Source organism: Gambusia affinis, linkage group LG19, assembly GCF_019740435.1.
Source record: "Gambusia affinis linkage group LG19, SWU_Gaff_1.0, whole genome shotgun sequence".
NCBI lineage: Eukaryota > Metazoa > Chordata > Actinopteri > Cyprinodontiformes > Poeciliidae > Gambusia > Gambusia affinis.
The window spans coordinates 6,619,392-6,644,033 of record NC_057886.1 but is presented as its reverse complement, the minus strand read 5'-3'; the positions used below and the strand labels follow the sequence as shown (position 1 = coordinate 6,644,033).

General features: G+C 42.3%; 2 protein-coding genes and 1 long non-coding RNA gene across 3 annotated transcripts in view; 2 read left to right on the top strand and 1 right to left on the bottom strand.

Annotated features, from left to right (window-relative positions):
* Positions 1-13,354, top strand: part of top3a (DNA topoisomerase III alpha) — a 20,075-nt gene extending 6,721 nt beyond the window's left edge. Inside the window, exons 10-19 of the mRNA XM_044100682.1 lie at positions 31-113; positions 290-500; positions 1,514-1,699; positions 1,795-1,924; positions 3,119-3,232; positions 3,323-3,488; positions 3,587-3,733; positions 4,298-4,420; positions 8,011-8,732; positions 10,406-13,354. Of these exons, the coding sequence (XP_043956617.1) occupies positions 31-113; positions 290-500; positions 1,514-1,699; positions 1,795-1,924; positions 3,119-3,232; positions 3,323-3,488; positions 3,587-3,733; positions 4,298-4,420; positions 8,011-8,732; positions 10,406-10,575 (2,052 nt within the window). The 3' untranslated portion in view covers positions 10,576-13,354. The remainder of the gene's footprint in view (positions 1-30; positions 114-289; positions 501-1,513; positions 1,700-1,794; positions 1,925-3,118; positions 3,233-3,322; positions 3,489-3,586; positions 3,734-4,297; positions 4,421-8,010; positions 8,733-10,405) is intronic.
* LOC122822203 lies at positions 4,424-24,642 on the bottom strand. The gene is made up of 4 exons (XR_006369109.1): positions 24,404-24,642; positions 24,234-24,316; positions 23,910-23,950; positions 4,424-4,519 (listed from the first exon to the last, which is right to left on the bottom strand). It is a non-coding gene; the product is annotated as an uncharacterized LOC122822203 (long non-coding RNA).
* Positions 16,464-21,852, top strand: cbx7a (chromobox homolog 7a). Its single transcript, XM_044100687.1, has 6 exons — positions 16,464-16,799; positions 18,555-18,598; positions 18,722-18,787; positions 18,906-18,972; positions 19,844-20,144; positions 20,342-21,852. Exons 1-6 carry the CDS (start codon positions 16,731-16,733, stop codon positions 20,872-20,874), a joined length of 1,080 nt encoding a protein of 359 aa, XP_043956622.1. The 5' UTR covers positions 16,464-16,730; the 3' UTR covers positions 20,875-21,852.

Below are 24,642 nucleotides of genomic sequence, written 5' to 3'. Positions count from 1 at the left end.
CAAAGTCTTCTGTGTTGACCTGACGTGCAGGAACTGGAGAAACTGGCGTCTAGGAAGCTCAGAATAAATGCCAAAGAGACGATGAGGATTGCTGAAAAGCTTTATACTCAAGGGTGGGTATAGCATTAAGTTCACCTTAGTCCTCCATCTTTTCCTGCCTGTCAGAGTCTTTCCCGTTTACAGACACACGGGGACCATCTGGTGTTTTGCAGAGCGTTGTTTCTCTGTGCGAATACAACATGACGCTGCATTTTTATTTTAAATTTTTTATTTTTTATTTCCTGTCCAGGTTAATCAGCTATCCTCGCACAGAAACCAACATATTTCCTGCAAACCTTCCCCTGGCGCCCCTGGTGGAGCAGCAGGCGCAGAGCCCGGAGTGGGGGACGTTTGCCCAGCGGGTTCTGGACCAGCCTGGGGGCCCCAACCCACGGCAGGGCAAAAACTCTGACCAGGCCCACCCTCCCATACACCCCACCAAGTACACCAACACGCTGCAGGTGGGTTGGTTCACGTCGTGTTTGTTTTCATTCTTTACTTTGTTTTTTTTTTTTCTTTTTGATATTTTTTCATATTTTTAGCTAAATCCAGTGAAACTTTCGGGCTACATAAGATTCTCACGGTAGAAGCAACCTTGTGGTACTTATGCAAACATTCAGGATGGCTGCTCCTAATGAACCAGGTTCTGGTTCTGCTGGAGGTTTGTTCCTGTTAAAGCTGAGTTTTTTCCTCTCCACTGTCGCTACGCACGTGCTCAGTAAGAGAGAAGCGTTTTAAACAATTTACATAATAATTTGAACTTATCTACGTTGTTTGGCAACTCAGGATCAATTGGAATGATTGAAATGAATCAATTGTATTTCATCTATAAACTTATTTGAGACGACATTTGATGTGAGCTAGCATCGGATAAATAAACTGAAATGAATTTGAACAAAATTTCTAGGCTGACTTAAAAAGTTTAAGGTATGAAACTGTCTTTTCACAATGTTAGTCTGCACAAGATTGTAAAATTAAACTGATTACATAAATAGGTTTTATAACTAGACTTTCACGCCTTTTAAATTTTTCCAGTTGAAGTGAGTCCAACACAAAATGTGTTTTTTACATTGTTTATATGTATATATGTTTTATCTTTCAGTTACTAGGTGACATTACAGATTGAGCATTTACAAAAGCATCAAGCAAATCGAAAATCACAAACTGTCCTTTGAAGAGTCTATTTAATAATCACTGGATTTTCCAGTCCATATTGAACAGCAATCCTGTTTCAAAATGTTAAATTAGAGCAGATCTGAATTAGCCCTGATGCTAAACGAATTTGGAAAATTTCATTCTCTTCTGAGTTTGAAGCCAGATTAAGCATAATCTTGTTTTGGGATTTTGCGGAACATCCAGATGTTGAAGCCCGACTTGGTAGACGTTTTGCCGGAAGGTCGTAGAAACCGCTGGAAACACGTCCGTCGAATTTCAAACGTGCGTGGAAATCTCGATTGTGTGTCTCGTCTCCCAGGGCAACGAAGCACGTGTGTATGAGTTCATCGTGCGCCACTTCCTGGCCTGCGTTTCCCAGGATGCTTTGGGGCAGGAGACGGTCGTGGAGATAGAAATTGCTCAGGAGAAGTTCTCCACATCTGGACTCATGATTATTGCAAGGAATTACCTGGACGTCTACCCGTACGAGAGGTGGAGCACAAAGGTGGGTTTACTTTTTATTTTTGTGTTGAAAGTGCCGATAGCTTCTACTCTAAATGACTAATTAAGAAAATTGCGTTGTTGGTTTTCCTTTTTCAGCTGATACCAGTTTATGAGCAGGGCTCCCAGTTCCAGCCCTCCGCTATTGAGATGGTGGACGGACAGACGAGCCCGCCTCAGCTGCTGACCGAAGCCGACCTCATATCCCTGATGGAGAAGCACGGCATCGGTAAATCTGTCTAAAATGAAAAACAATGTATGTCATCAGCTTCTATGGGACCTCGCTAAACTTTGAAGAGCAGAAGCAGGAGTACTTTCTGTAGATCAATTACTTTTACGGCAATAGCGCTACTGATGCCTCCAGAGGCATTGGGCCTTAGAAAAGAAAAAACCAAATGTTACGCTGTGTGGCTCTTGAGCCACAGGTACTTTCTACGGGGAGAAAAGAGATAGGGGTTCCACAAAGTTGTGGAAGTGTGGAATTAACCCTTTATGACCTAAGTTTCAAATGTCCCCCTGGATATCTCTCCTTTTTTCTTTAAATGTCCTGTGAGTTAATATTTTTGCCCATTTATCCACGACAACTAGAACTTTCGATATCTTGCAAGTTATTTTCGCAATTTACTGTCTATCAAAAGAGCGTCCCACTGATTAATTTCACTCCCTGCTACGGTGGCGGTGAAATCACCGCAACGACCTGATACCGGCTGGAAAGCGCAACGTCTCCCCTTTCAGAAACCCGTTGGAATTTTTCAGATTGCGCAAAGTGTAGGGGAATTACGGTGCTGCACATTTGGTTGGACCGTCGGCGGTCCTTTCGGTCTGGAAGGGTTAAATAGGAAGTAGTTTTGAAGTCTGACAAAGTATGAAAAAAACTAAATACGTTAGAGTTGGGGGGAAAGTGTTTATATTACCTGTACATGTAATTTTAGGTTAACTCTAGTAGAATAAGTTCAGTTCACATCCAGGAACTTATACATTGTTTGCAGTCTGCTAAAATGTGGTTTTATTTGTCCTCTTAAAATGTGTGCTACCTTTAAATGTAACATCAGTTGGCATTTAATCCCAGAGTTAATCCTTACTGAGAACGCTGGGAATATAAATCTGCCAAAGTGTGTCATTTTGACTTGGGGAAGAAAATTGTAAGGAGTTAAAAGCAGCAATTACAAATTTGTATGACTTTTATATTATGGTATTATAAAAGTGCTTTAAAATGTTTATGTTATGGCAATATGAAAGAGATAGCTAAACACAGGAGCACTGGTACCAGTTGTACTTTTTTTTTATTTTACTGAAAATAAAAACAATAGAGCCAGGAAACTAACCTCCTTAACACAGAGTGTTGTGCCAGGGTTACAAGGCATATATCACGTTTGTTTAAAATGTAGCGTGTGATTTTCTGCACTAAATGTGTGCATTCCAGGAACGGATGCGACCCACGCAGAACACATCGAGACCATTAAGAGTCGCATGTACGTCGGTCTGACTGCGGACCAGAGGTTTCTCCCCGGGGAGCTCGGCATGGGACTAGTGGAGGGTAACGTCGCCCGCGTCTCCGCGCCGCAATCTGCTGCGTGAGCCGCGGCGTCGTTAACCTGCCGTCGCCCGTGGCGATTGTGCGTTCCAGGTTACAACTCCATGGGCTACGAGATGTCGAAGCCCAACCTGCGCGCCGAGCTGGAGGCCGACCTCAAGCTGGTGTCGGAGGGCAGGAAGGACAAGCGGAGCGTTCTGCAGCACCACATCCAGAAATACAAAGCTGTCTTCATCGAGTCCGTGAGGAAAGCGAAGAAGTCAGTCGCACTTTGAATTATACGACGACGGAGCGGATTGGCGCCCTTGCGTTCGCCGTGTCCTAGCAACATGTCGCTGCTTTTTCTGGTCGCTTCAGGTTAGACGAGGCTCTGTCGTCGTACCTGGGCACAGCTCTGGAGCTGCCTGACGCGGAGCAGCTGGACGTGGAGGTCCCGCTGCCGGTCAGGAAGTGTCCTAACTGTGGGCGGGACATGGTGCTGAAGAAGAAGAGGGAGGGAAACAGGTGAGAGCAGAGAGAGAGAGAGAGACAGGGGACTGACTAACTCTAAATAACCTAGTAACAAGCCTTCGTCTAGTCCAAAGTTCCACATAAACTTACATGTTTGAATTACAATCTTAGTCCAGGAGCAACAGCGGGTTTTTTTTTGTTTGTTTTTTTTTCACATCACAGTCACAAATATCAGTGTGTTGTTTGGGGGGATTTGATGTGATAGATCAACACAAAGTAGCACATAATTGTGAAACAAAAGGAAAACGATGTCTAGTTTTCTAAACTTTTACAAATATTAGTCAGAATAATTTTGGAGGATTTGTGTTTGAAGCACCTTTTGGCTGCAGCTTTATGCATCTGGAAAACAACATTTTTGCAGCTACTTTTCTGCCAAATAGATCCAGCTCGGTCCTCGGTCCTAGCATAAATCGTCTATAAAACACAATGAAGTAACATGGGAAAAAGGGAAAAAGTTCAAGCCCAATATGGCGATCCCACTGCTGGATTCATTATCTGGAAAACATTAGCTGAAACACAACTAACTGGCCTGTTTCCTGTGTGTGTGTGTATCTGCAGTAAGTTTCTGACCTGTGTGGGCTTCCCGGCCTGTAAGACGGCCGTCTGGTTCTCGGACGCAGTGCTGGAGGTCAGCAGGGACGACGGTGTTTGTCCCACATGTCAACCGAGCCCCATTCACCTGTGAGTACCGACACCACGCCTCCCTGCGACTCTTTAGCTCCAGCGCTAAACCCAACAAAGCGGTTGGCCACAACGAGCCTCGTTGAGTAGCTTTCAAGCCTGAAAGTAGTAGCAGAAACACAGAAACACAACGTTCTCGTCACCCTTAAGATTCAGAAAGTTGATTTTTGATGATTGGATCTGCCACCTGATTAAGTGAAAGTCCAAAACTTTGAGGGGTTTTTCGTCAAATGTTGTTTTTCCAACACACAAATACGTCAGGGGAAGTATGACGCCATATTTGTGTCAACTTGGGGACATCCCTGTGCTTCCTGTTGGGCTGCTGTGGTTAAAAAGATCATAAAGGCATGATTAGGCATGATAAAGGCCACTAAATCATGGGGAATCTGTCCTGACACATTAAAACTAACACCCTGGGAAATCCAGCTTTTGTTTTATTACTCAAAACAAACAGCATTTATGAGCAGATGAAAGTATAAATGCACCAATTAATTGATTAGACAATAAAAGCAGCTCAAAAAGTTATCACTCCTATTCTTTGATGTTCTGGGTTTGTTTGTGACCTCATAGATGGGCTGGGCCTTCACATAAAGGTTGTTTCATGTTTTCTCCACAGATAATGACTCTCAACTGCGGTTCATTTGAGTCCTACTTCATGTTGCCAGACAGCTTCTGCTCATTCATAATTAGGCTCAGGAGTGTGTAGTAAAATTAACTGGAATCTCAAAAATAAAAAAGAAGAAGAAAAAAAACCCCTCACGTTTTACGACTAAATGTTTTGAATGATCAGGTTTATCGCAAAACTGCAGTCTGAACGTTATTTCGCGCCACGCGAGTCACGTGACCAACAACCGAACGTTATTACTGACGAAAAAGACAAAACGAGACCTAAGGAAGTGACAGGAGGGTGAGGGAGCGGAATGTTTTTTAATGACGCACCGTATTTACATGTGATTTCACTTAGCTTTCTGATTTAATGGGAACGCCGAAATTGTGTCTTTTCGACATTGACGATTTGCACGCAACTGTGCTGAAAACGCAGCTACAGTTAATACACGACCCACCAGGAGGGCGGAGTTTTATTTTTATTCTTTAAAATTCTCAAATTTATCATTAGGAATCGGAGACATTTTTAATCGTGACAAAAAGGAGAACGCGATTCTGAAGCTGCGACCCGACCCCGGATAAGCGGAAGAGGATGGATGGATGGATGGACGGACGGACAAAAAGGAGAAAGCGATTATTTCTACAGGATTTTGTTTACAGCATTTGTCCAGTGTTTGTTTGCTTCTCTTAAAAGTTGCTTAACGACAGCTTTAAAAAAAAAAAGAAAAAACATTTCCACTCCATCTCACTGCTTGGATGTTTCGGAGGAAGCACAACTCATCATTTTCCTCTCAGCACGATTCAACCCCGCAGGAACGAAACGAAATCTCTCAGTGGTGACTTCGGAGGAATCCTTCAGTTTCCTCCGAGCCGTGACAACGACGACTGGGTGAAACTCTGGAGCCGTCGGCGGCCTCTCCGCTGCAAGAACCGCGACTGAACTCTTGTTTACACAAGTAGGCGTTAACCCCCTGAGCACCGGCCTCGGCTCGGTCCAAATATAGGGCACGCTCGCTCCGAGTCAGCCAAAGTGCTCCACACCAGCTGCGGTTACCATAGCAACCGGGCTTCACGGAGCTTAAAGTTGAGCTTCGCCGCTCGTTCTCAGAGCGGTGTTGTTTTTCCAATCGCTCTTTGGATAACTTCTGTCCGTCCTCAGCTGGGTCCGGGTCAGAAGACGGACCTGTTCATCCTGACTCGTCGGTACCAGCAGAGAACACGACAGGTCGGGTCCGTTTTAGCGTCGTTTGTGAATGTTTGCAGCCCAGCGCGTCGATCTGCTGCCTGCTGCAGTTCAAGTTTCCCCGTATAAATCACGTTTGTGTATGTAGTAACATTCAGGAGGATAGGTTTTAATAGTTTTCTGTGTTTTTTATTTTATTTTATTTTTTTTATATAAATTATATCTGCTTAAACTTAGAAGACCACATCATCACCTTTGTGTTTGCGCCACCATTCCTCTTGATTCTGGAATAAAACTCTTAAACAATTGAACACTCGCAAAGCAAAATGCAGCAAAAATTATAGTCAGTAGCAAAATTGAAACTAAAATACAAACGTGATTACTAGTGCTGGCACTCTCTCACAACAAACCATTTCAAATGTCACTGTTTCCCAATCTTTTCTTCTCTTAACATCTAATGTGAATTACTCTTTTAGAGTAATCTGGATTTTATCTGGATTAATACTCTTTTACAATTATTCTTTTACAATGATTCATTTTTGCATTAAATTTATGGGAGAAAAAAAGATTTATTAAAATGTGTTTAAAAAAAAAACAAAACACGAATCCCAAAAACAGAACTAGAGAAAGCCTTAAATACAGACTTTTAGAAAAGAAGGACTTTGAGTTCATCCTTGGTAAACCAGTTAGTGCTTTATCACCTCTGAAACTGCATCAGTATGCTTGATTCTAATAGTATTTATTAATTATTAATAGTTTATTAATTTAAGGCCTCTTGTAAGGCTGCACGGCTCTATTTAATTGTATCAAGGACGGTCTTGAGAATAAAGTGCATGTTTTTCCTCTTGATGATAGTTCACTCTTTTTGTTTTTTCCTAAATATGTAAAAATTTTTATACAGCTATTTATTGTAGGTGTTAGTAGTGCGTCGCAATACCATTTGCAAGAGGATGCAAGATTTTCTGAAAAGTGTGGTGTGTATTTGTGTTTAGCCCCCTGCTACTCTGATACGTCTTGATGAAATCCAGTTCAAAGTGGGGTTAGGTCATGAAAATATGTCAAAAGCTTTGACCTTCTGAGTACGGCTGAAATGATTAGTGGCACTTTTCTGATTATTTTTAAAACATAATAATAATAATAATTTGAAAACCGTGTGCAGCGTAGTTCTTTTTTCATTTTATACTTTGAGCAAATTGAAACCGTAGCGTTTGACAACCAACTTTCCTAATTATTATTTGTTTAAAAGTTAGTCTGCACTCTTCATTTCAAGGACGAAGTTTACTTTGTATTTAGAGACCTTTAGCTGAACGGTTGTAGACCTTTCAAATCACCAAAATACAAAGTTAAAAACACAACATATTCAAAAGCATGACGACATTGATTAAGCACAATTGCAAATTAAAAAAACACAAATGGAAGTGATGGGTCCTATCCCGATTGGACGATTCCACTTTTGGCTTAAGAATCGGAAATTATTCTGCCGTTTGTTGAAAATATGAACATCACCGGCGATGCAAACGTAGCTACTGCTGTCCAAGAATATTTTAAGTTGAGACAAACCATGAAGCTACGCAGCTCAGCTAACAAACACACTAAAGTCGATAAGAGGTGTCTCAGGTTTCCCACTCAGATCTGCCGTTTTGTTTTTGAATATGTTGAGTATTTAACACAATATATTAAGTTGTGTTTAGTGATTTGTTGAAGTGGTTTGTACTTCAGGGCCACCGACCGTACCTCTTTCTTCTCACTTGTTCCCTCTCTGGGCTCGGTTCCCTGAATTTGTGTTCCCCGACTTTTTCAGGCTGAAGTTTAAGTTCCGCAGAGGCAGCGTTCCTCCCATGATGCCTCTGGAATTTGTTGGCTGCATCGGTGGCTGCGACGAGACGCTCAGAGAGGTTTTGGACCTCAAGTACCTCGGAGGAGGAGGAGGAAGAAGCAGAGGACCGGGGGATGCTACAGGATGGAGTGGAGGAGGAGGAGATGATGCTCCGCCTCCGAGGCCCCCGAGACCGCCACCGCCCAGACCCTCCATGCCTCCTGTTCCCGCCTGGACCGCCCAGCCCAGACCTCCACCAGGTGGCAGCGACATGGAAGCCAGCAGCGACGTGATCGTCTGCAACTGCGGCCAGGACGCGCTCCTCCTGACGGTGCGCAAAGACGGCCCCAACCAAGGCCGCCAGTTCTACAAGTGCAACTCCGGGGCCTGCAACTTCTTCCTGTGGGCGGATCAGCCGAGTCAGCAGGGGGCGCCGCCGCCGCAGAGCAGAGGGCCCCCGCTGTCGGCGCAGAGGTCTCCTCAGGCTCCCAGGGCCTCGGTAGGGTTCGGGAACATGTCCGCAGGTGGCAGAGGGCACGGTGCGGGCGCCGCGGGGCAGACCATGTGCAACTGCAACGACAACGCCGTGACCCGCACGGTGCAGAAGGACGGCCCCAACAAGGGCCGCATGTTCCACACCTGCGGGAAGCCGAGAGACCAGCAGTGCGGCTTCTTCCAATGGGCCGACGAGAACGTACCTCCACCAGGCAAGGCTCACACACAGTTCTACTTTCAGTATTAGCAATCGGCATCATAGATCTACAGCTTTACTTCCCAGCATGTCCAAAGATTAACCTGATCTTTATCGAAACAGCATCTATTATCAAAATGAAACGGAGGTTATGCAGAAAATTTCCCTAGAAGTTTCAGTTTGCTAAAAGTGAAACTGAAACTAGTCCTGCATCAGATATAAACACACAGGCACGCACACACACACACACACACACACACACACACACACAGTAAACCAAAGTCCATGGATGTGTAACATTTCAGGCAGCAACTAATTTGTTGAGCCCAAAGCGTTTTGTCTCACACTGCAGTCTGGGATCTTAAAGAAGTCATGAGACTAAACATGCTTACAATAAACAGGGCCTGACAAAGACATTATTTACACCATGAATGTTTTCATATTTTGTCATGTTACAATAAAACACGGTGTATTTACTGGGATTTTATGTCATGTATTAACACAAAATGGAGCACAGGTCTGTCACAATAACAAGTTTTGCTGGACGATAAATTGTCCCAGAAGTTAAAGCACAAAAAAACAATAATGTTGTTTTGAGATCATTTATCAAGTGATATATTGATAACGGTCAGGCTGGGCAATAAATTAATAATATTATTAGACATGTGATTAGGCCTGTCTCAATAATCAATAAATCAATTAATCGCATAATAAATTAAAACAAACTCAAGAATTTTCACTTGCATAATTTATTGTTTTCCTCTTTTTCTAGCAAAAACTGGATGATAAAAGTCTTCAGTCTGGCGATCTGGTTTCAACTAGCCCTCATAAAACTGAAAACTGAAGGACAGTTTTATTTTTTTGTTTATTTATTGTGGATATTTAAAATGTCTTTCAGTTCCAGTGTTACATGTTCATCAGAATTTAAAGTTTGTTCATCTCTGAGATTCTGTTCTTGCATTATTATTACTTTAGCTGCTCAACCTCTCACAGCTAGCTAGCTAACTCATTCGCTCTTTGGTTGCCTAGCAACAAGCTGTTGAGTAACTTGCGCAGCAGCAGTTTCATGCTTCGTCATTGTGCCTAATAATGACACAATGACGCAAAAATAAAAGAGTTTATTTCTACTTAGAAATAAACAACAATGGTGGAGAAAATAAGTATAACAGTTGGGGAGGACAATGTGGAAAAACATGAAACGTCACGTCACCAGTCTGGCAGTATTTCAGATATTTAAAACAAAAAACTACTCGATAATTATCGATATCGACTGGTGTGAAACACTTATATCGCGATACGTTTTCCAGCCGTATCGTCCAGCTCTACGTGATGGATGGATGGATAAATAAAATATCGGAAACAACAAATAAAATGTCAACTAATGTCTCTATAAACAAAATAGTTATTCCAAAAAAGTAGTAAGTTGAGGACAATGCACCAGGCCGAAGACTTTTGTCATCCAAATAGAAAGAGAAAGAGAGAGACAAACAATCAATCATCCAAATGTAATTTTAATTTGTCATGCGATTAATTGATTTATTGCGGCAGGCTTGCATAATTGTGGAGCGTAGGAAAAAATGTGCATAGTTTAAATATTTTTTAACCACATATAATCAGCCTGTATAAGCCATTACTTGACAGATTGCAATAGATTACAATTAGCATGTCTTGTCTCCTTCCTCGTCTCAGGCGGATTCGGTGGAGGATTTAACGCGTTTAACGGGGACGGAGGGAAGAAGGGGAGGAGGACGGCGGGAGACGCCGACGCCGCCGGCAGACCTCCCGCTGCGAGGAAACCGCGGACCTGCGGCATCTGCCACATGCCGGGACACACCCGCGTCACCTGCCCTCAGCGGTGACCGATCGGATCCGGAGCGCCGTGACATCGCCAAGACTGGTTTTGCTTTGCGGTGGACGATAACGAGCGCGTTTATCGAGGGCCTCTTCGCAGCAGGCAGACGTCCTCTCGGTCTGGTTCCGCAACTCTTCCCGTAAAGTGAAAACAGGTCCGACTGCAGGACCAACGGCTGTAAACAGATTTGAGAGAGCAGAGTTGCGCCTCTGAACAATGGCATGAAAGAGAAACTAAAACTCTCTGTTTGTTCTGCTCTGATCCGAGCTCCGCTCTGAGGACAGCTCATGTGTCATACGTAACTCCTTTTTTTTTTTTTTTACCCCTGGAGGTGAAGACAGACGGGGGGGAGGGTTTAACCTTATGAGGGCAATAATCGGAACCAAAACTAGATGCACGTTGAATTCTTTTAATAAGGGGAATTCAAGCCTGTTTCGCTAAAGTCAAACTGTTAAGTCGAGGCTCTTTTACTGCCGGAGGGAAACATCCAGGGAGAGACCCAGCGCCGCACACGAGGGTGCTGGACTACTTTTAAAAAACTTGTAGGTGGTTTGTAACCACGGCAACTCGGAAGATGCTCAACAAGTTAATTGTTGGTTTTTCTCTGCTGGCCCTTGCATCGGATGTGTCCTTTCCCACATCCAGCCACGGAAAAAGTGTGTTTAATAAAAGGCAGGCAGGTCACGACTGTCTGAAGGTGTAATTATTAGCTATACTTTATTTAAAATGCCGGCTTTTACTTGTAATAATTTAAAGCAGAGAAGTATTTTACTGTCGTGTTATGTTTTGTTGACGCGTGAAGCGTTTATTAAACCACAAAGCCATTAAAAAGGAACAGTCAGCTCTGCGTATTTTTTTAAATTTTATTTTTTATGTTAAACCTGGCTGACCATAATAAGCGTTTCTGTCTTTGCACGCGGGCGGGGCTTCGCTTTTTGGAGAAGCCGGGTGTTGTTTGGAGTCTGTGGTGCTTTTCCTTTTGCTTTTGGTTTTTGCTGTTCGGTCTGTGAAACTTGGAAGAAAGCCAGAGATATTCTGTCAGCTCTCATTGTGTCAGCGTTGGGCAAACTTCATGACCCTGACTCAGTACCCGAGTTCATGTTTTGGACTTCCCTGCAAAAAAACGTCCAGTCATTAGACTCATTGAAACCAGATACTAAACATACAAAACTATATATGTATTTTTCTCTCTCTCGTTTATTCAAAAATGCTAAGTGTTTCACATGGCATTTTTAATTAGAAATGTAAAAAATACATATGTATTATTTGAGGGATGCCTGCATCTTATCCTACCAGACATCCAATGTTGGGTTTAGTGATGATAATTGTAAATCTTCCAGTCAGACTTAAACATGCAACCAACGAAATGCCTTTGAATAAAAACACATTCATGTGTCAGAGTGGCCCAGTCAAAGTCCAGTATACCCAATTGAGAAGTAGTGGCAAAGCTTCAATGTTGATGCTAAAAGACGTTTTTTTCTTTTCTTTTTTTTTCTCGGTCTTACTGGCGGTTTTGCAAGCAGCGATAACAGCAGTGGTTGAATACCGTCACATAAAATCTGCAAATTTAAGTTAAAAAATAAATAAAATAACAAAATTTAAAAAGTAGGGAAGTTTAAAAGTAGGGCTTTAAACTCTTCTGCAACTGCGCCGCAAATTAAAAGTATCCGCTGATTTCCGTGCAGCTTTAAATTTCGCGTCAGGGTCTGGTCGGGATAAGCGTTCCCAGAAAAGATTCCCTCCTCACTCCATCGGAGATCCACTTTAAGTGGAATCAGAGCGGGGACAAAAACAAAACAGAAGAAGGAAAGAAAAGGAAGGGAAGGGAAGTACGAAAAAACAAAACGAAAAAAAAAAAACAAGATTCCCGGCAGGGGGAGGCTGTAATGTTTTACAGCTCTCTGTAGTTGTGTTGGTTTTCCAGAGAATATGCAGCGATGCCTTTACTGGCAGGTTTGATGACTCACGCGTGACTCATAACGTGGGTGGGAGTCCGTGTTGTTTTTCCCTTTCCCTTTCCCCTCGCCGCACCGGCTCCTACAACTCCGCGATCACAGGAGTATCCAGGCAGATAACGAGTCATGTGACGGGGTCGTGTCGTTTCTCTGAATCGGAGGCGATAAGCTTTCACTTACGGGAAGCAAAAGGCGCTGCATCCCTGCAGGGTGACTACGGAAAAGGCAGGAGGAAGGGGAAGAAAAGAAAAGAAAAAAATAACATCTCAGGGTGCAGGAATTACGGGAATCGTTTCTTTTCTTTTTTTTCTTTTTGTTTGTTTGTTGACATTGCGCAGATTTCTTGCCCGACAGCACCGTACCTGTTTTCATCGTTTAAGACGCTGAATACGCAGAAGTTCACAGACGCGTGAATATCGTAATTATTCAGGGATTTTGAAGAAGTTGGAGCTAATTCCCTCATGATGAAGTAAACAAATGTATTAGATTTTTTTAAAAGCAATATGAGCTCTTTCTTTTTCAAAAAATCAACTTGGAATCAAAACTGCTCATGCAACCTCTAATATCTCACTCATATTAGGATAAATCTTCCTGGAAATTACGTTTTGGTTTTTTTCTGGTGAAAATCTGAGCACTCTTCATTTCTTAATTGGTGGATTTCATTTGAATTTCCAGATTTTCTTTCACATATTGTTTTTTAATAAAAAAATTTAAAAAAACCTTTCCAGATGCTGTATTTATTCCAAAACCAGAACATTGTCCCAGCAAGTTCATGTTTAAGTGAACTTGCTGGTTGTGCTTTGCCTTTCTCATTCCAACTAACCTGTGTAACACTGGCAGCTCAAAAGACCCTCAGCATGATGCTGTCACCTCTGTGCTTGGAGTCTTGGTGTGGCGTTAAAGCCTCACCAGGTTCTCCAAAACGCTCAAATCTTTTTTTATGGCAGTCAAGCTTTAAAACCGGGTCAGTTAGTGAATGCTGATATGTAGAAGGCGTCATTGCATCTGGTGGTTCCTGGACTCTTCCTGACTGTTCTGCCTGACATTATTTTGTCTGAAAGAGGCACTCAGGTAAATTGCCAGTTTGGTGTTCAAATCGGACGGTGATCCCAAACCGAAATTGGTTTTGAAATGAATAAAGCAGGGTAATATTAGGCTTCTGGAATGGTCACAACACGACGTATACCTATTTAGCGACCAGTTTTCATGAGTTCTGCCTTTCTGAAGAGCAGGGAGGACAAATAACCAGCCAAAATTATGCCAGAAGTTTTTCTTGGGATGTTAAAAAAATAAAAATAAAAAAGCGTAGATTTTCTGAAACCTGCTAAAAGAAATTAAAACACACAGAGATTCAGGTGTTTGTCAGATACGCTCTCAGTTGGGCCGCAGTTGCCACTAGATACATCTTGTGCTACCACATACAGCAGAGCACTTCCCAATGATGTTACTGTTGTCATCATATATGCATAAGCAGTTTGTTATTGTGGTTTCTTGGTTTTGTTTTCTCTCTTTCTGAGGCAGACTTCAACGGTGCTGACTTCTGTTTTTCCACTACTCAAGAAAAGCACCTTTCCTCCCTTTCTTTTCTCCTTTTTTTTTTCATCCCTGCGTTTTCAATTACATTTGAAATAAACCCAAAGCAACGTCTAGCAATGCTTCGTATATATCAAATCTGTTGGGCCTCTCCAATTGAGTGCCGCACTGCTGACCAGGAGATGTTAAAAAATACAAATAATAAAAGAAAAAACACTTGTCTCAAGGCGCATGTATATATTTGGACTCTGAGTTTCTAATTGCCAACTCTGCCTGCAAAGACATGAGTAAAGGTCCTCTTAATCCCTGTGTTTTGTCTCCAGAATGACTGATGATGTCATGGTGAGGTCACCAGGCTTCGCTGTGTTTATGCCTCTTGTCTTTAGATTGCAAATTGTGGTGCAAGAGCTTTTTTTTTTTTTTTTTTTTTCATGAAGAAGGCAACCAGAAGCACAGAAACGCAGAGCAGAAGCTGCCGGTTTGAAGACAATTATTTTTTTTGTTTGTTTCCCTGAAAGCTTCAGCTGTTGGGATGGAAACGACTTGACTGAGCCACCGCAGATCCAATTTAGGGAGGTGGTGGTGGTGGTGGTGGGGGTCAGAGGTCAATAAATCTGTTTTCATCCCTCAGCTGTTCGACGGCCCTTCCTGCTGCGTCATCCTCGTCTTTCTGCAGTCTCCATAACAACAGTTACCATGACATCCGGTGCCCGTAAGTGATGCGAGTTTTCCAGGTGCAGAGGAGACCGTGAACCATCGGCAGCGAGTGCGAACCGCGTACATGTGCCGAGTGACAGGGAGGTGACACGAGCCACAAAAACCCCCAACGGGCGACAACAGGGAGCCTCACTCCGGCTCTTATTTTACACGATTCTCCCGAGGAAACCGGACCAGTTACAAATCAGGGGTTAAGTTGAGAAAGTGCTTGTGAAAAGCAGTCCTTGTTGGAGCCACCCTGAATTTCAGTTTTCGTATCTCTGGGTGGGATATATTTGAGACTTTTGGTCAGTTTTTTGTTTCTTTACCCATTTTTGTTCCATATTTGGATCAAACACGCATGCATGAGCCGGGCATTTCCACTGAAGAAGAAGGAGAAGAAGAAGAAGTGAGGCAGCGTTGTCATTTCCATTGCAGATTCTGATCTTTGCCGGCTTCACTTGTGTTACATAAAAATACATGAGCTCTCACTGTTTGGCTGGTGAGTTCAGCGAGTTCGCCGTCTTAACTGCGCCGCCTCACGTCGCTCACTGCTCGGTCTTTGAAGTCGCGGCGGGACGGATACGATCTCTTTCTTTTGTATTTTTTAAGGATTAGTACGCATAAATAATCCTGCTGGATTTCTGATGCAGAGCTCAAAGTGAAATTGATTCCTCTAAACATGAAGCCTAAAATAAGCCTCAGTATGGATGCTATACAGTGTATGAAGACATTATTTCTCTTTATCTTCACATTTGCCACACGACAGGTTAACATGTGGACGCATGTGGTAAAGCAAATATTGGTTATCCTGTTTAAATACCTAGTAATGACCCATTTTCTATTTTCAAGGTTCCCAGAGCTGCTAGAAGAGAAACTGGCCCACAGCATTACACATCCTCCTCCGTACTTATCACTGGATGTGGGGTGCTTTTTCACATATTCTTTTATTTATTAGATGGGTTTATAATCCCAGTAGTTGTAGGAAAACTCAAAATCTTTGATGGTAGGACAGATTTTTTCCACAAGCAGGTCGGCATATTTATAGGGATGAACTGTTGCCCTTCATGACCTCTCTCTGTAGTTATCATCATATTTATGCTCCGCAAAGTCACTGATTTCTAACTAGGCGGTCATAAAACATAGCTTAAGCTAAACTAAAAAGTAAAGAATACATTTAGAAATGCTTGAGTTACTTTTATTTCAATGTTTTTGTTTGGGGTAAAAATAATTTAGCATTAATAAAAAGTTTTTTTTATTATTTTTTTTTTTATTAATGAATAACTTAGTTACAACGTTTAGGTGTCTGGTTATATTGCCTCAGCAAAATATAAAATTATTTGAAGGTATTTTAGACATTCTTACCGTGAAAATAAATTATTTTTATTTTGATTGGGGTGTATACACATCTGGGAGGAAAGGAATGGATAGACGTTTGTTTTGGTTGTTTTTTATTATTATTATTATTATTATTGAGTGAAACTACATTTACAATTAAGCCTTAAAAGTAAAATAAAAATATTTTGTCTTTAGAATATCTTTTTTTTTTTTAATCCCTCGGTAACCTTGTCTGTATGACCCTCCTCGCTCATCTTCCTCTGTCCCTCCTCTGCACTCTGCTCTAATTTTCCGCGCGCTCCCGCCTCCTCCAGCGGGCACGCTCATTGGGGGCTTGGCCCTCTACGCAACAGAAAGGGGGCGCGCCCGCGTTAAAGCAGCGCGCTGTCCAGCGTTGATGTGTCGCAGATTTTAAAAAGTGAGGCAGGAGAGCGGCTGGAGTTTCTGAGCGAGGGGAGGCGCAGAAGCTTAGCGGAAAAAAATAACTAGGACTCTCGGAGGGAGCTGTGGAAAAACACTTAGCGCTCTGTTTTTTATTCTTATTATTCGTCCGTCCTTCTTCCCTCCGTAACTACTTTATTTCCGCACGTCGGGAAGTAAACAAGCAGGGATCCAGTTGCGTCCTGTTTGGACCGTCGCGATGGAGCTGTTATCTATTGGAGAGCAAGTGTTCGCTGTCGAGTCAATTACAAAGAAGAGAATCAGAAAGGTAAGAAACATTCCTGCTAATAAACAAAATCCCCTTAAATAACACAATTATCCTGCTGGATTATGCTAATGCATATCAATGTACTAATCGCTGCCCTCGCGCTGTCAACAACAGTAACACAAGGATGTGGTTTACGTACAGAAAACACTAAAACTAAGTCGTTATTTTAATGCAACTGCGCCAAAGTTTCCCGAGTGGCGTCCTGTGCAGCGGCTGAGCTGCTGCGGCATGACCGTGTTTTGGGAGAGCCTACGCAGTTGTAGTAAAATGGGAAAAAAAAAAGAAAAAAAAAAAGGGGGGAAAAAAAGGGGGGGGGGGGAGTATATTTTAAAAAACGGACAGTGAGCAGGTTGCTGCGCAGTTTATATTATTTACGCCAGTGCGCGGAGTGAAGATGCTGTGTAACATCACAGAGAGCCGCGTGATGCTGGTCGTATTTAGTTACGACGGAGAACTGTTGTGAATTCAAACTGACTTGTATTAACCCCGCCACGCTACAGGTGCTCTCTGCTCGTCTTAACGCTCATGACGTAAAAAAACGCGCAAGAAAGGGGGGGGACAAAAAGTAACATAAAGCGAGCCTTTTTCGAAGTTTACGATAGTGTAATACAATACCGTGCGTTCATTGCTTTCCCTCGCACGCACTGGATTTGTTTACGTTTTATTTCAGCTGATTTATTCTTGCCTGTTTTATTCATTTGAATCTAGGGTCGCCTCCGACAACAGTTTCGGACATGAGCGTTGCGCAACACTGCTTGTTTACATGCTCCCGCGTGGCCCCACCTATCCAAGCCACCGGTGTAATGTTCTAGAAAGTGCTCCTGCACCGTGAACACAGGCGCTCGTGGAGCGAGCACGTCATCGCAATGCGAGCGCAGGGCTGCTGTTTGGAGGCCACGCAGCTCCGCTGTCGGTGACGTCAGCCTGCAGAAAACGTGGAGAAGGAGAGAAACTTCACGAACCTTCCCTCCCCCTGTGTAGCTCCACAATTCAATTAAAACTGAGAAACCATTAGATAATGAAAATATGGAACTCATGAAAGTAATTAATTGAAATAACAGGTGTAGTTAAAAACAAAAGAAGTGTTGCTGCAGTTATTTTAGTATTTTTTTTTATGATCGCTATCCAATGCAAAATGTAGTCATATTTATTTGTCATGATTAAAATGACATTGAAAACAAATGCTTTTAATTGATCAGAAATAAACATGAATCTATCTGATTATAGATGATTACATGTGAATTTTACTTAGGAAATAAATAAAATATAAATTTTACAAATAAGCAAATGTAATTGTTTCACCGTTTCATGGTCTGCCGCTGCAACAAATCATGACTTCATGATTTTTTTGTTGTCACAGAGTGCTTCATTCTCTATAATGGTATCAAGTTGACTCGTGTGCTTCTTAACCAATCAGGTTTCTTGGTGTGTTTGCCAGCTGCACTCACTGATTGTGTTATTATTGTGTGGCCAACTTCAGCACCGGAGTTATAGCCATGATATGGCTTCAACATTTAATCCACATTTTTTACATATTGCTATGTAATTACACATCAAATTGTTTATGGATTCTAATCATCATAAACATATTTTAATAGTTTCCATTTTAAAATATGGAAATCTGTCGGCTCCTCCTTCCCTCAATCCACAGTTTAAAGGGACAGCTGCCTTATTTCTTGTGCTTAACACAGAGACGCATTTAAATGGCAGGTTCACTGACTGCTGTCCCTCCCCCCACTTTGTGTCTCTCCTCAGGGTACTGTGGAGTATCTACTGAAATGGCAGGGATGGCCCCCAGAGTGAGTAAGCCTTGAGTCATCCACAGACCTCACCACTTCCAGATATACTTAAGAGCTTTTCCAGCATATGCTCAGATCGTTGATAAACAGACATTAAATCGTTAAATATCTCCGTATTTGCAGGTACAGCACTTGGGAGCCAGAGGACAACATTCTGGACCCGCTCTTGGTCCTGGCTTACGAAGAGAAGTGAGTAATACCGGAAGCATTTTAGGTTTCTCTTTTTTGTTCTCTCTCAGTTTTAGTTTTCTTTCTCGCCTCCTCTCCACTGACCTCCCCCTCCTGTCTGCATCTTCTCTTCTTGCAGTCAGGAGAAGCTCAGATCTCTGAGCTTTCGAAAGAAAGGTCTCAGACCCAGGAAGCTGGTGCTGCGGGTAACGACACTCATCTTTCTTCAATCTCAGACATTTGTTGCATCTTCTTTCATTAACACAAGCTGCAGCTAGGTATTTAAAGCGAGTTCAAACTTTGAGCAAGTGAAGCATTTTAATGCTGGAATCTGTTTTTTAGTCATTTGCGCAACACGCTGCTCACAGACAAAACAACTTTTTCAGGATGTTGAGAAAATGATTTCTTGCTTTTTAAAAAGGCTGCTGAGCCAAATATATTTTATTTATTTATTCACATTTAGGCATAATCAGACTTTTCCAAACAGGTTTTATATGGAAGTATACTTTATTATTTCAGTATTTGCTTAAGTATTTATAATACAACAATAAAAACAAAAGAATAGCTGAAGTCTAATAAACCAATAACTGACAATTAATCGTAATTGTCGGATTCATTGTCTGCATCCTTAGTTTTAAGTTCTTCAGCAGCCTTAAACATTGATGTTGGTTCCTCATAAAGTTAAAGAGTCAATTTATTGGAACAGATAAGGCAACACTGTTCCCACACTATCACTTTCGCTGCTTTATTACAAATTAACAAAGGAGATTCCAGGAAGGAATCTCCTCAAATGTAGCCTCATGCAGCATTTTATGTAAACTGAGCAGGGACACGGAAAAGGAAAAACTGATTAACTCCCTCAACTTACTGATCTAGTCTAGAGTTCCTTCATTGCCTCTGAAAGCTCTCTAAACTCACTGACGGTTGTTTTACAACAGGGTACATTCCTGTTGCAACTGTAGAAAACAAATGTGTGCTAGAATAAAATGATGACAAATCGTCCAAAATATTTTTGATGAAAGATTTGTACACCAGCGATTATTGTTCCCCCTGCTGACCGTTCGCCGTCTTCCTCAGAACATTTTCGGCATGGACCTCCGGAGCGCCCACAAGGACGACGAGAAGCCCCCGCCCCGCCTGCGCCTGTCCCTCACCAGATCCATGAGCACGGACGTGGAGCAGGCGTGCCGGCGCCAGGCCAGGAGGAGGAACAGACAGAGAGTGACCAAAGCCTTCCCAAAACGCTCTTCCAACAAGCCAATCCATGAGCAGAAGATGAAAGTGGAGCCGGTGGAGAAGGTCTGGGGCGGCACCAGTGAGGAGGACAAGGCCGGATGTGAGAGCACCACTGAGGAGAGATGTGAAGACAGCTTGTATGGTCAGTTGTCCAATGAGTTGATTGATTGATGTGGCAATATGAATGTTGTGGTTTACTACTATTGATCTGTAATTGTTCTTTGCTGGCTGCAAAGCGAATTGCCCCTTGGGGACAATGATGTTTATCTAATCTGATCTAACATTTATCTGAAGCGAGTCTTTTTATGCAACCAATGTTTTTTCTTCTTTTACCCACAGGTCAGTCAGAGTGCAGCTCTCCTCCGTTCTTAGAGGAACAAGACATGGACACGGAGGTGGAGGAAAAGGCTGCCAGCCCAGACATGTGGACAGACGAAGTGGATGGAGGAATCTTTGAAACCAGTCAGAGACACACAAATTCCCATGACGAATTGGAGGACAACACCTTGGTGTCTGAGGCCAAACCAGAAGTTGTGGTTTTTCCAAGCAGCAGGTCAGACTGGGTGGAGGAGGAAGCCTTCTCAGAGAGTCCAACCATGGAGAAAAAGAACGCAACCTCAGTGATAGTGAGGGTCCAGGGATGTGGCAAGACGACGGGCGACGCCGTCTCCGTCTGCTCTGACTCTGAGCCGAAGAAAGACGAAGCGAGAAGCGACAATCAGAGCGTGATTGTGACAGCGTCGGACCGCCCAAAAGCTCCCTACGAAGCGCCACGTCCTGGGAAAGTGATTGTGACGAACGTGACTGTAAACTGCCTGACGGTGACTTTCACAGAGGCGAGCTGCAGCGAGGGCTTCTTCAACGGCTGCTGAACCAAGAGAGGGGAGCATGGAGAGAGGGATCAGCATAACCATAGTTAGACCTGGCGCTCATGGTGAAGTAAATACCGCAAGCAAATAGTGTCTGTAAGGTCATTCCACATGATTTTATGAGTTCAGTAAGACATCATTGCCTTGGAATAAAAGTGAGTGGTGATTTTATTATTATAGTGGCTCATTTATTAGGTGTGACAGGAAACAATGCACTGCAGGCCAGCAGATTAAACCGATCTTGGTGGCGGAGTTCATTCTTACAGCAGCTTGGTTCACCCTACTGCAGGAAAGGGCGGCCCACAACAACAGTTTACAGAACAACTCTGATGCAGCTACCGTTCCAGTTGTCCTCAGTGCTTTCCAGCAGGACGCTTCCAGTCGACTTTTTTAAGTAAAGAAAAAGTAAAACAATGTTTTGTAAATATCGCTCACTGAGCTACCCGCATGCCCCCATCAGTCTGTGCCACACACGCACGCGGCTGTCTGCCACGCTTTTGTCGGAGGGGTTTATTTCTGTAACAAAAGAGAGATCCAAACAAAGACGGCGGATTAACGCCTCAGACGGAGCCGTGCATCTAAAGGAGGGGTTGGTCGGATAAAAAAATGAAACGCGCGGTCGTGTTTGCTGTCTCTTCGTCCTTTAACTTTCCAAGTATGAAATGCTGCCTCGGTCTATTTTTGTATTACCAATTGATAGTCCGCTCCTTTCACCGGCTTTTGTGCTCATCAAAAGAGGAGGTGTCGATTCAAGACGTTGCTTCTGAGTACGTAATGTACAAATGGAAGCAAATGTACTTTTGAGTCAAACCGTAGTGAGCTATTATTTATTGCATGTCACTTGTATAAACTGCATTAATTTATGTCTCTTGATGTGTCTGAATCTGTCCCTCTCTAACAAAGATGGATTAAACATGTCTTCTCTATATCACAAAAAGATTTCTATTTGACTGCATTTTCAATAAATGTGTATGAAAATAATGTGTCTGGGTGGATATTTATCATGGATGGGTTTGGGAAATAAATACAAAAATCAGAGTAAAACTTCAAAGCTCTCACTTTGACAGAATAGAGGCTTGAAACCACTAGAACAGTAATTAATGGAAACCTAAACTTGGAATGAAAAGCCCATTTTCTCTAAACTAAGAAGCTCTATATTTTTGTTCTCCCGGTGGAAACCCAAACAGCAGCTCTAAAAACCTCAGCAAAAGAGAAGAGTTTGTTATAGACAGGACGTTTTAGGAACTGCTGTTGCCAACAATCACCACTAGAGGGCAGAGTGCCCTAATGCAGAGAGGCTGCTTGCCTTCAGATCCCCAGATGTGATTCATAACTCGGCATGGCGGGGGAGCATGCAGAGGATCCACGATGCGAACGGATCGGAGACATAAAAAATACCAACAGAAGTGTGAAGAATCTGGTTGTAAATCGAAAGTGGATGAGAAAAATAAACTAAGAGAATAATAAACTGTTTCCCCAGCCTTTACTCTTTCTTCCACTGGCTAAAAGTTGTGTTGTTTCTTCTTTGATTCCTTGTTTTTCCTCCCTTGATTATTCTTTTCCTTGTTCCCTTTCTCCATTCCCTCTTTTTTTTTTCTTTTTGTTCTTTTACCCTTTATTCCTTCTGTGGCCTCTTTGGTTTTTTTTTTCCATTGTGTCATTATATTCTTCATGTGCATGCCCATTCCTTCTTCCATCCTTATTGCATTCTTCTAGTTGATTGATTGTTAGTAGTTCAGTTCCTTATGGAGCAGAACATTATACCTTTTTGCCATTCTCTCTAACAAACTGATAGATAAGATAAGACAATATAATTTTATTAGATTTATCTTGGAAGCAGGGGAAAAACTGCAATACAACAAGTACAACAAATATTAGCTTGTTAATTAGTCAGGCTATCTGCAACTGTAGCCAACCTGCAAGCAGCTGCTCCACAAACATGCTGCTCATATTCTGTCAATGAGCTGTACAACATAATATTGAGTTAAGGTCATTTCTCGTAACCTAAAATATTTCCAAACAGCATATATCTTAGGATTTTTGTGTTGTATGACGGATTAGCTTAACCTGGAGGCTAAAGCTAATCATAGTTGGGAATAGAACAGAGCTGACTTTTACCATTAAACAATCACGCTATTTTTTTAAGAATAGAAACTGCTCTTATGATTGGATTGTTTCATTAAAAATGCAATGCAGTAATATTTAAAACCGACTTTTTTTAGCGCTAAAACATGTTATAATGTTATTCCCTCATCAAAAACATATTTGGAGGGTTGCCATGATTCTTTCATGTATGTTTGAGAAATCATATAATCTCCCCCGACAACCATTCAGGTGGGAAACGCCTGGCTGAAACCCAGAACTGCCTTCAAAGAGCTCCAGTTTCTGACCTTCGGCCTCTCAGAGCAGCCCTCCTCCCCCACTGAGCTCCTTCAGCCTAGCCAGCAGCAATTAGCACAGCTATAATGAGCACATCAGCTGAGCTCATTATACGAGCTACTTCTCAGTGCAACGCTGGTAAAAAATTTTGCCAAACGGTTAATGGAAGAGTCACGATGTGATGACTTCCTGAAAGCGGAGTTTCAGAAAGAGCTAAAGTTTTTAGAGACAAAGGCCCAATTGTAAGGTGTTAAATTACTAAATCAAATTTCTTTCAAGTCATACTTGCTATGACTTTGAAATATATATATATATAAAAATTTTTTTTTCCCAATTTCTACAATGTAATCTCTCACATCTGATGCTTACTCACTTTGTTAGTTGAGAACTTTGTGTTCAGCCAATGCAAAACAGAAACCAGAGGGGCAGCAGTGATTCTGTTGACCTTTAGCAGAGTTTATGGCTCTGTGGTCATTCCACGCTTTAGTGCAGCCCACACTGGGGTAAAACTGAGCTTTCTTCAAGCATAGTTTTTGTGATTGTTAAATTGCCTAATTCTCTGGATGGTTAATTGTAATTTTCTCTCCTCTGAGGGGTGAAGTTAGTCAAAACTTGGACGGAAACACATCAAAACTGATGTTGGAATGGAAAAAGCTGACCTTAGCTCTTCCTGGCCTGAACAGAAGGCATGTGGTTTCATCTGCAACGTACAAAAGGACATTTATGTAAAAACGTACAGTATTGTTGAAGTTGAGTTCACCTCTTCAAATAATTGAATTCAGGTTTTCCAATCAACTAGGCATTCAGACTGCTTCTCCAAATACATGTAAAAGGGCGTGTCCCTTTTAGACTATTGATGACACAATGATGGCAGAATGCCATTTATTTTAAGTCTAAATATCTCACAGTGGCATAACAAAATGGAGGCCATCGAGAATGACATAACAGAAGTGGAAAAAGGGCGCGTAGGCCTTAAAACTCACATGGCGCAGAAGAAGAACCTCTACTCAACAGTGAGTAGAAAGTTTCGTGGTCTCTATGGCGACCCACTGCGTTTCCGTTAAGCCTGAAATAGCGCAAATTAAAATTACGAAAGTAAATTAGCTTAATAGAAACACGCTATTAAAAAAAAAAAAAAAGAAAACCAGCTCACGTTTTTCGAAATATAGGGAAAAAAATTTGCGCTAGGATAATGTTGACCGTTCTTGCTTTAGTCTTCAGACCGTAGTCCGAAAACACAGGGGAGATATTTCCTCCAGGCCGAAGTAGGACTCTTCTTCGGGGTTAACTCCCTCACCTAGAGGGGCGAAGGACATAAAACTAACAGCTACGGCTTAACAACAACAGGCCGCACAGACTTTCCCTAACTGCCGTCTCTTAGTCGCTCCAAAG

Excerpts from the sequence above, each read along its gene's own strand:
- cbx7a (XM_044100687.1), top strand. The coding sequence starts at position 16,731 with ATGGAGCTGTTATCTATTGGAGAGCAAGTGTTCGCTGTCGAGTCAATT. Across the intron at positions 16,800-18,554 it reads CAAAGAAGAGAATCAGAAAG|GGTACTGTGGAGTATCTACT; the intron begins GTAAGAAACATT and ends GTCTCTCCTCAG. Across the intron at positions 18,599-18,721 it reads TGGCAGGGATGGCCCCCAGA|GTACAGCACTTGGGAGCCAG; the intron begins GTGAGTAAGCCT and ends CCGTATTTGCAG.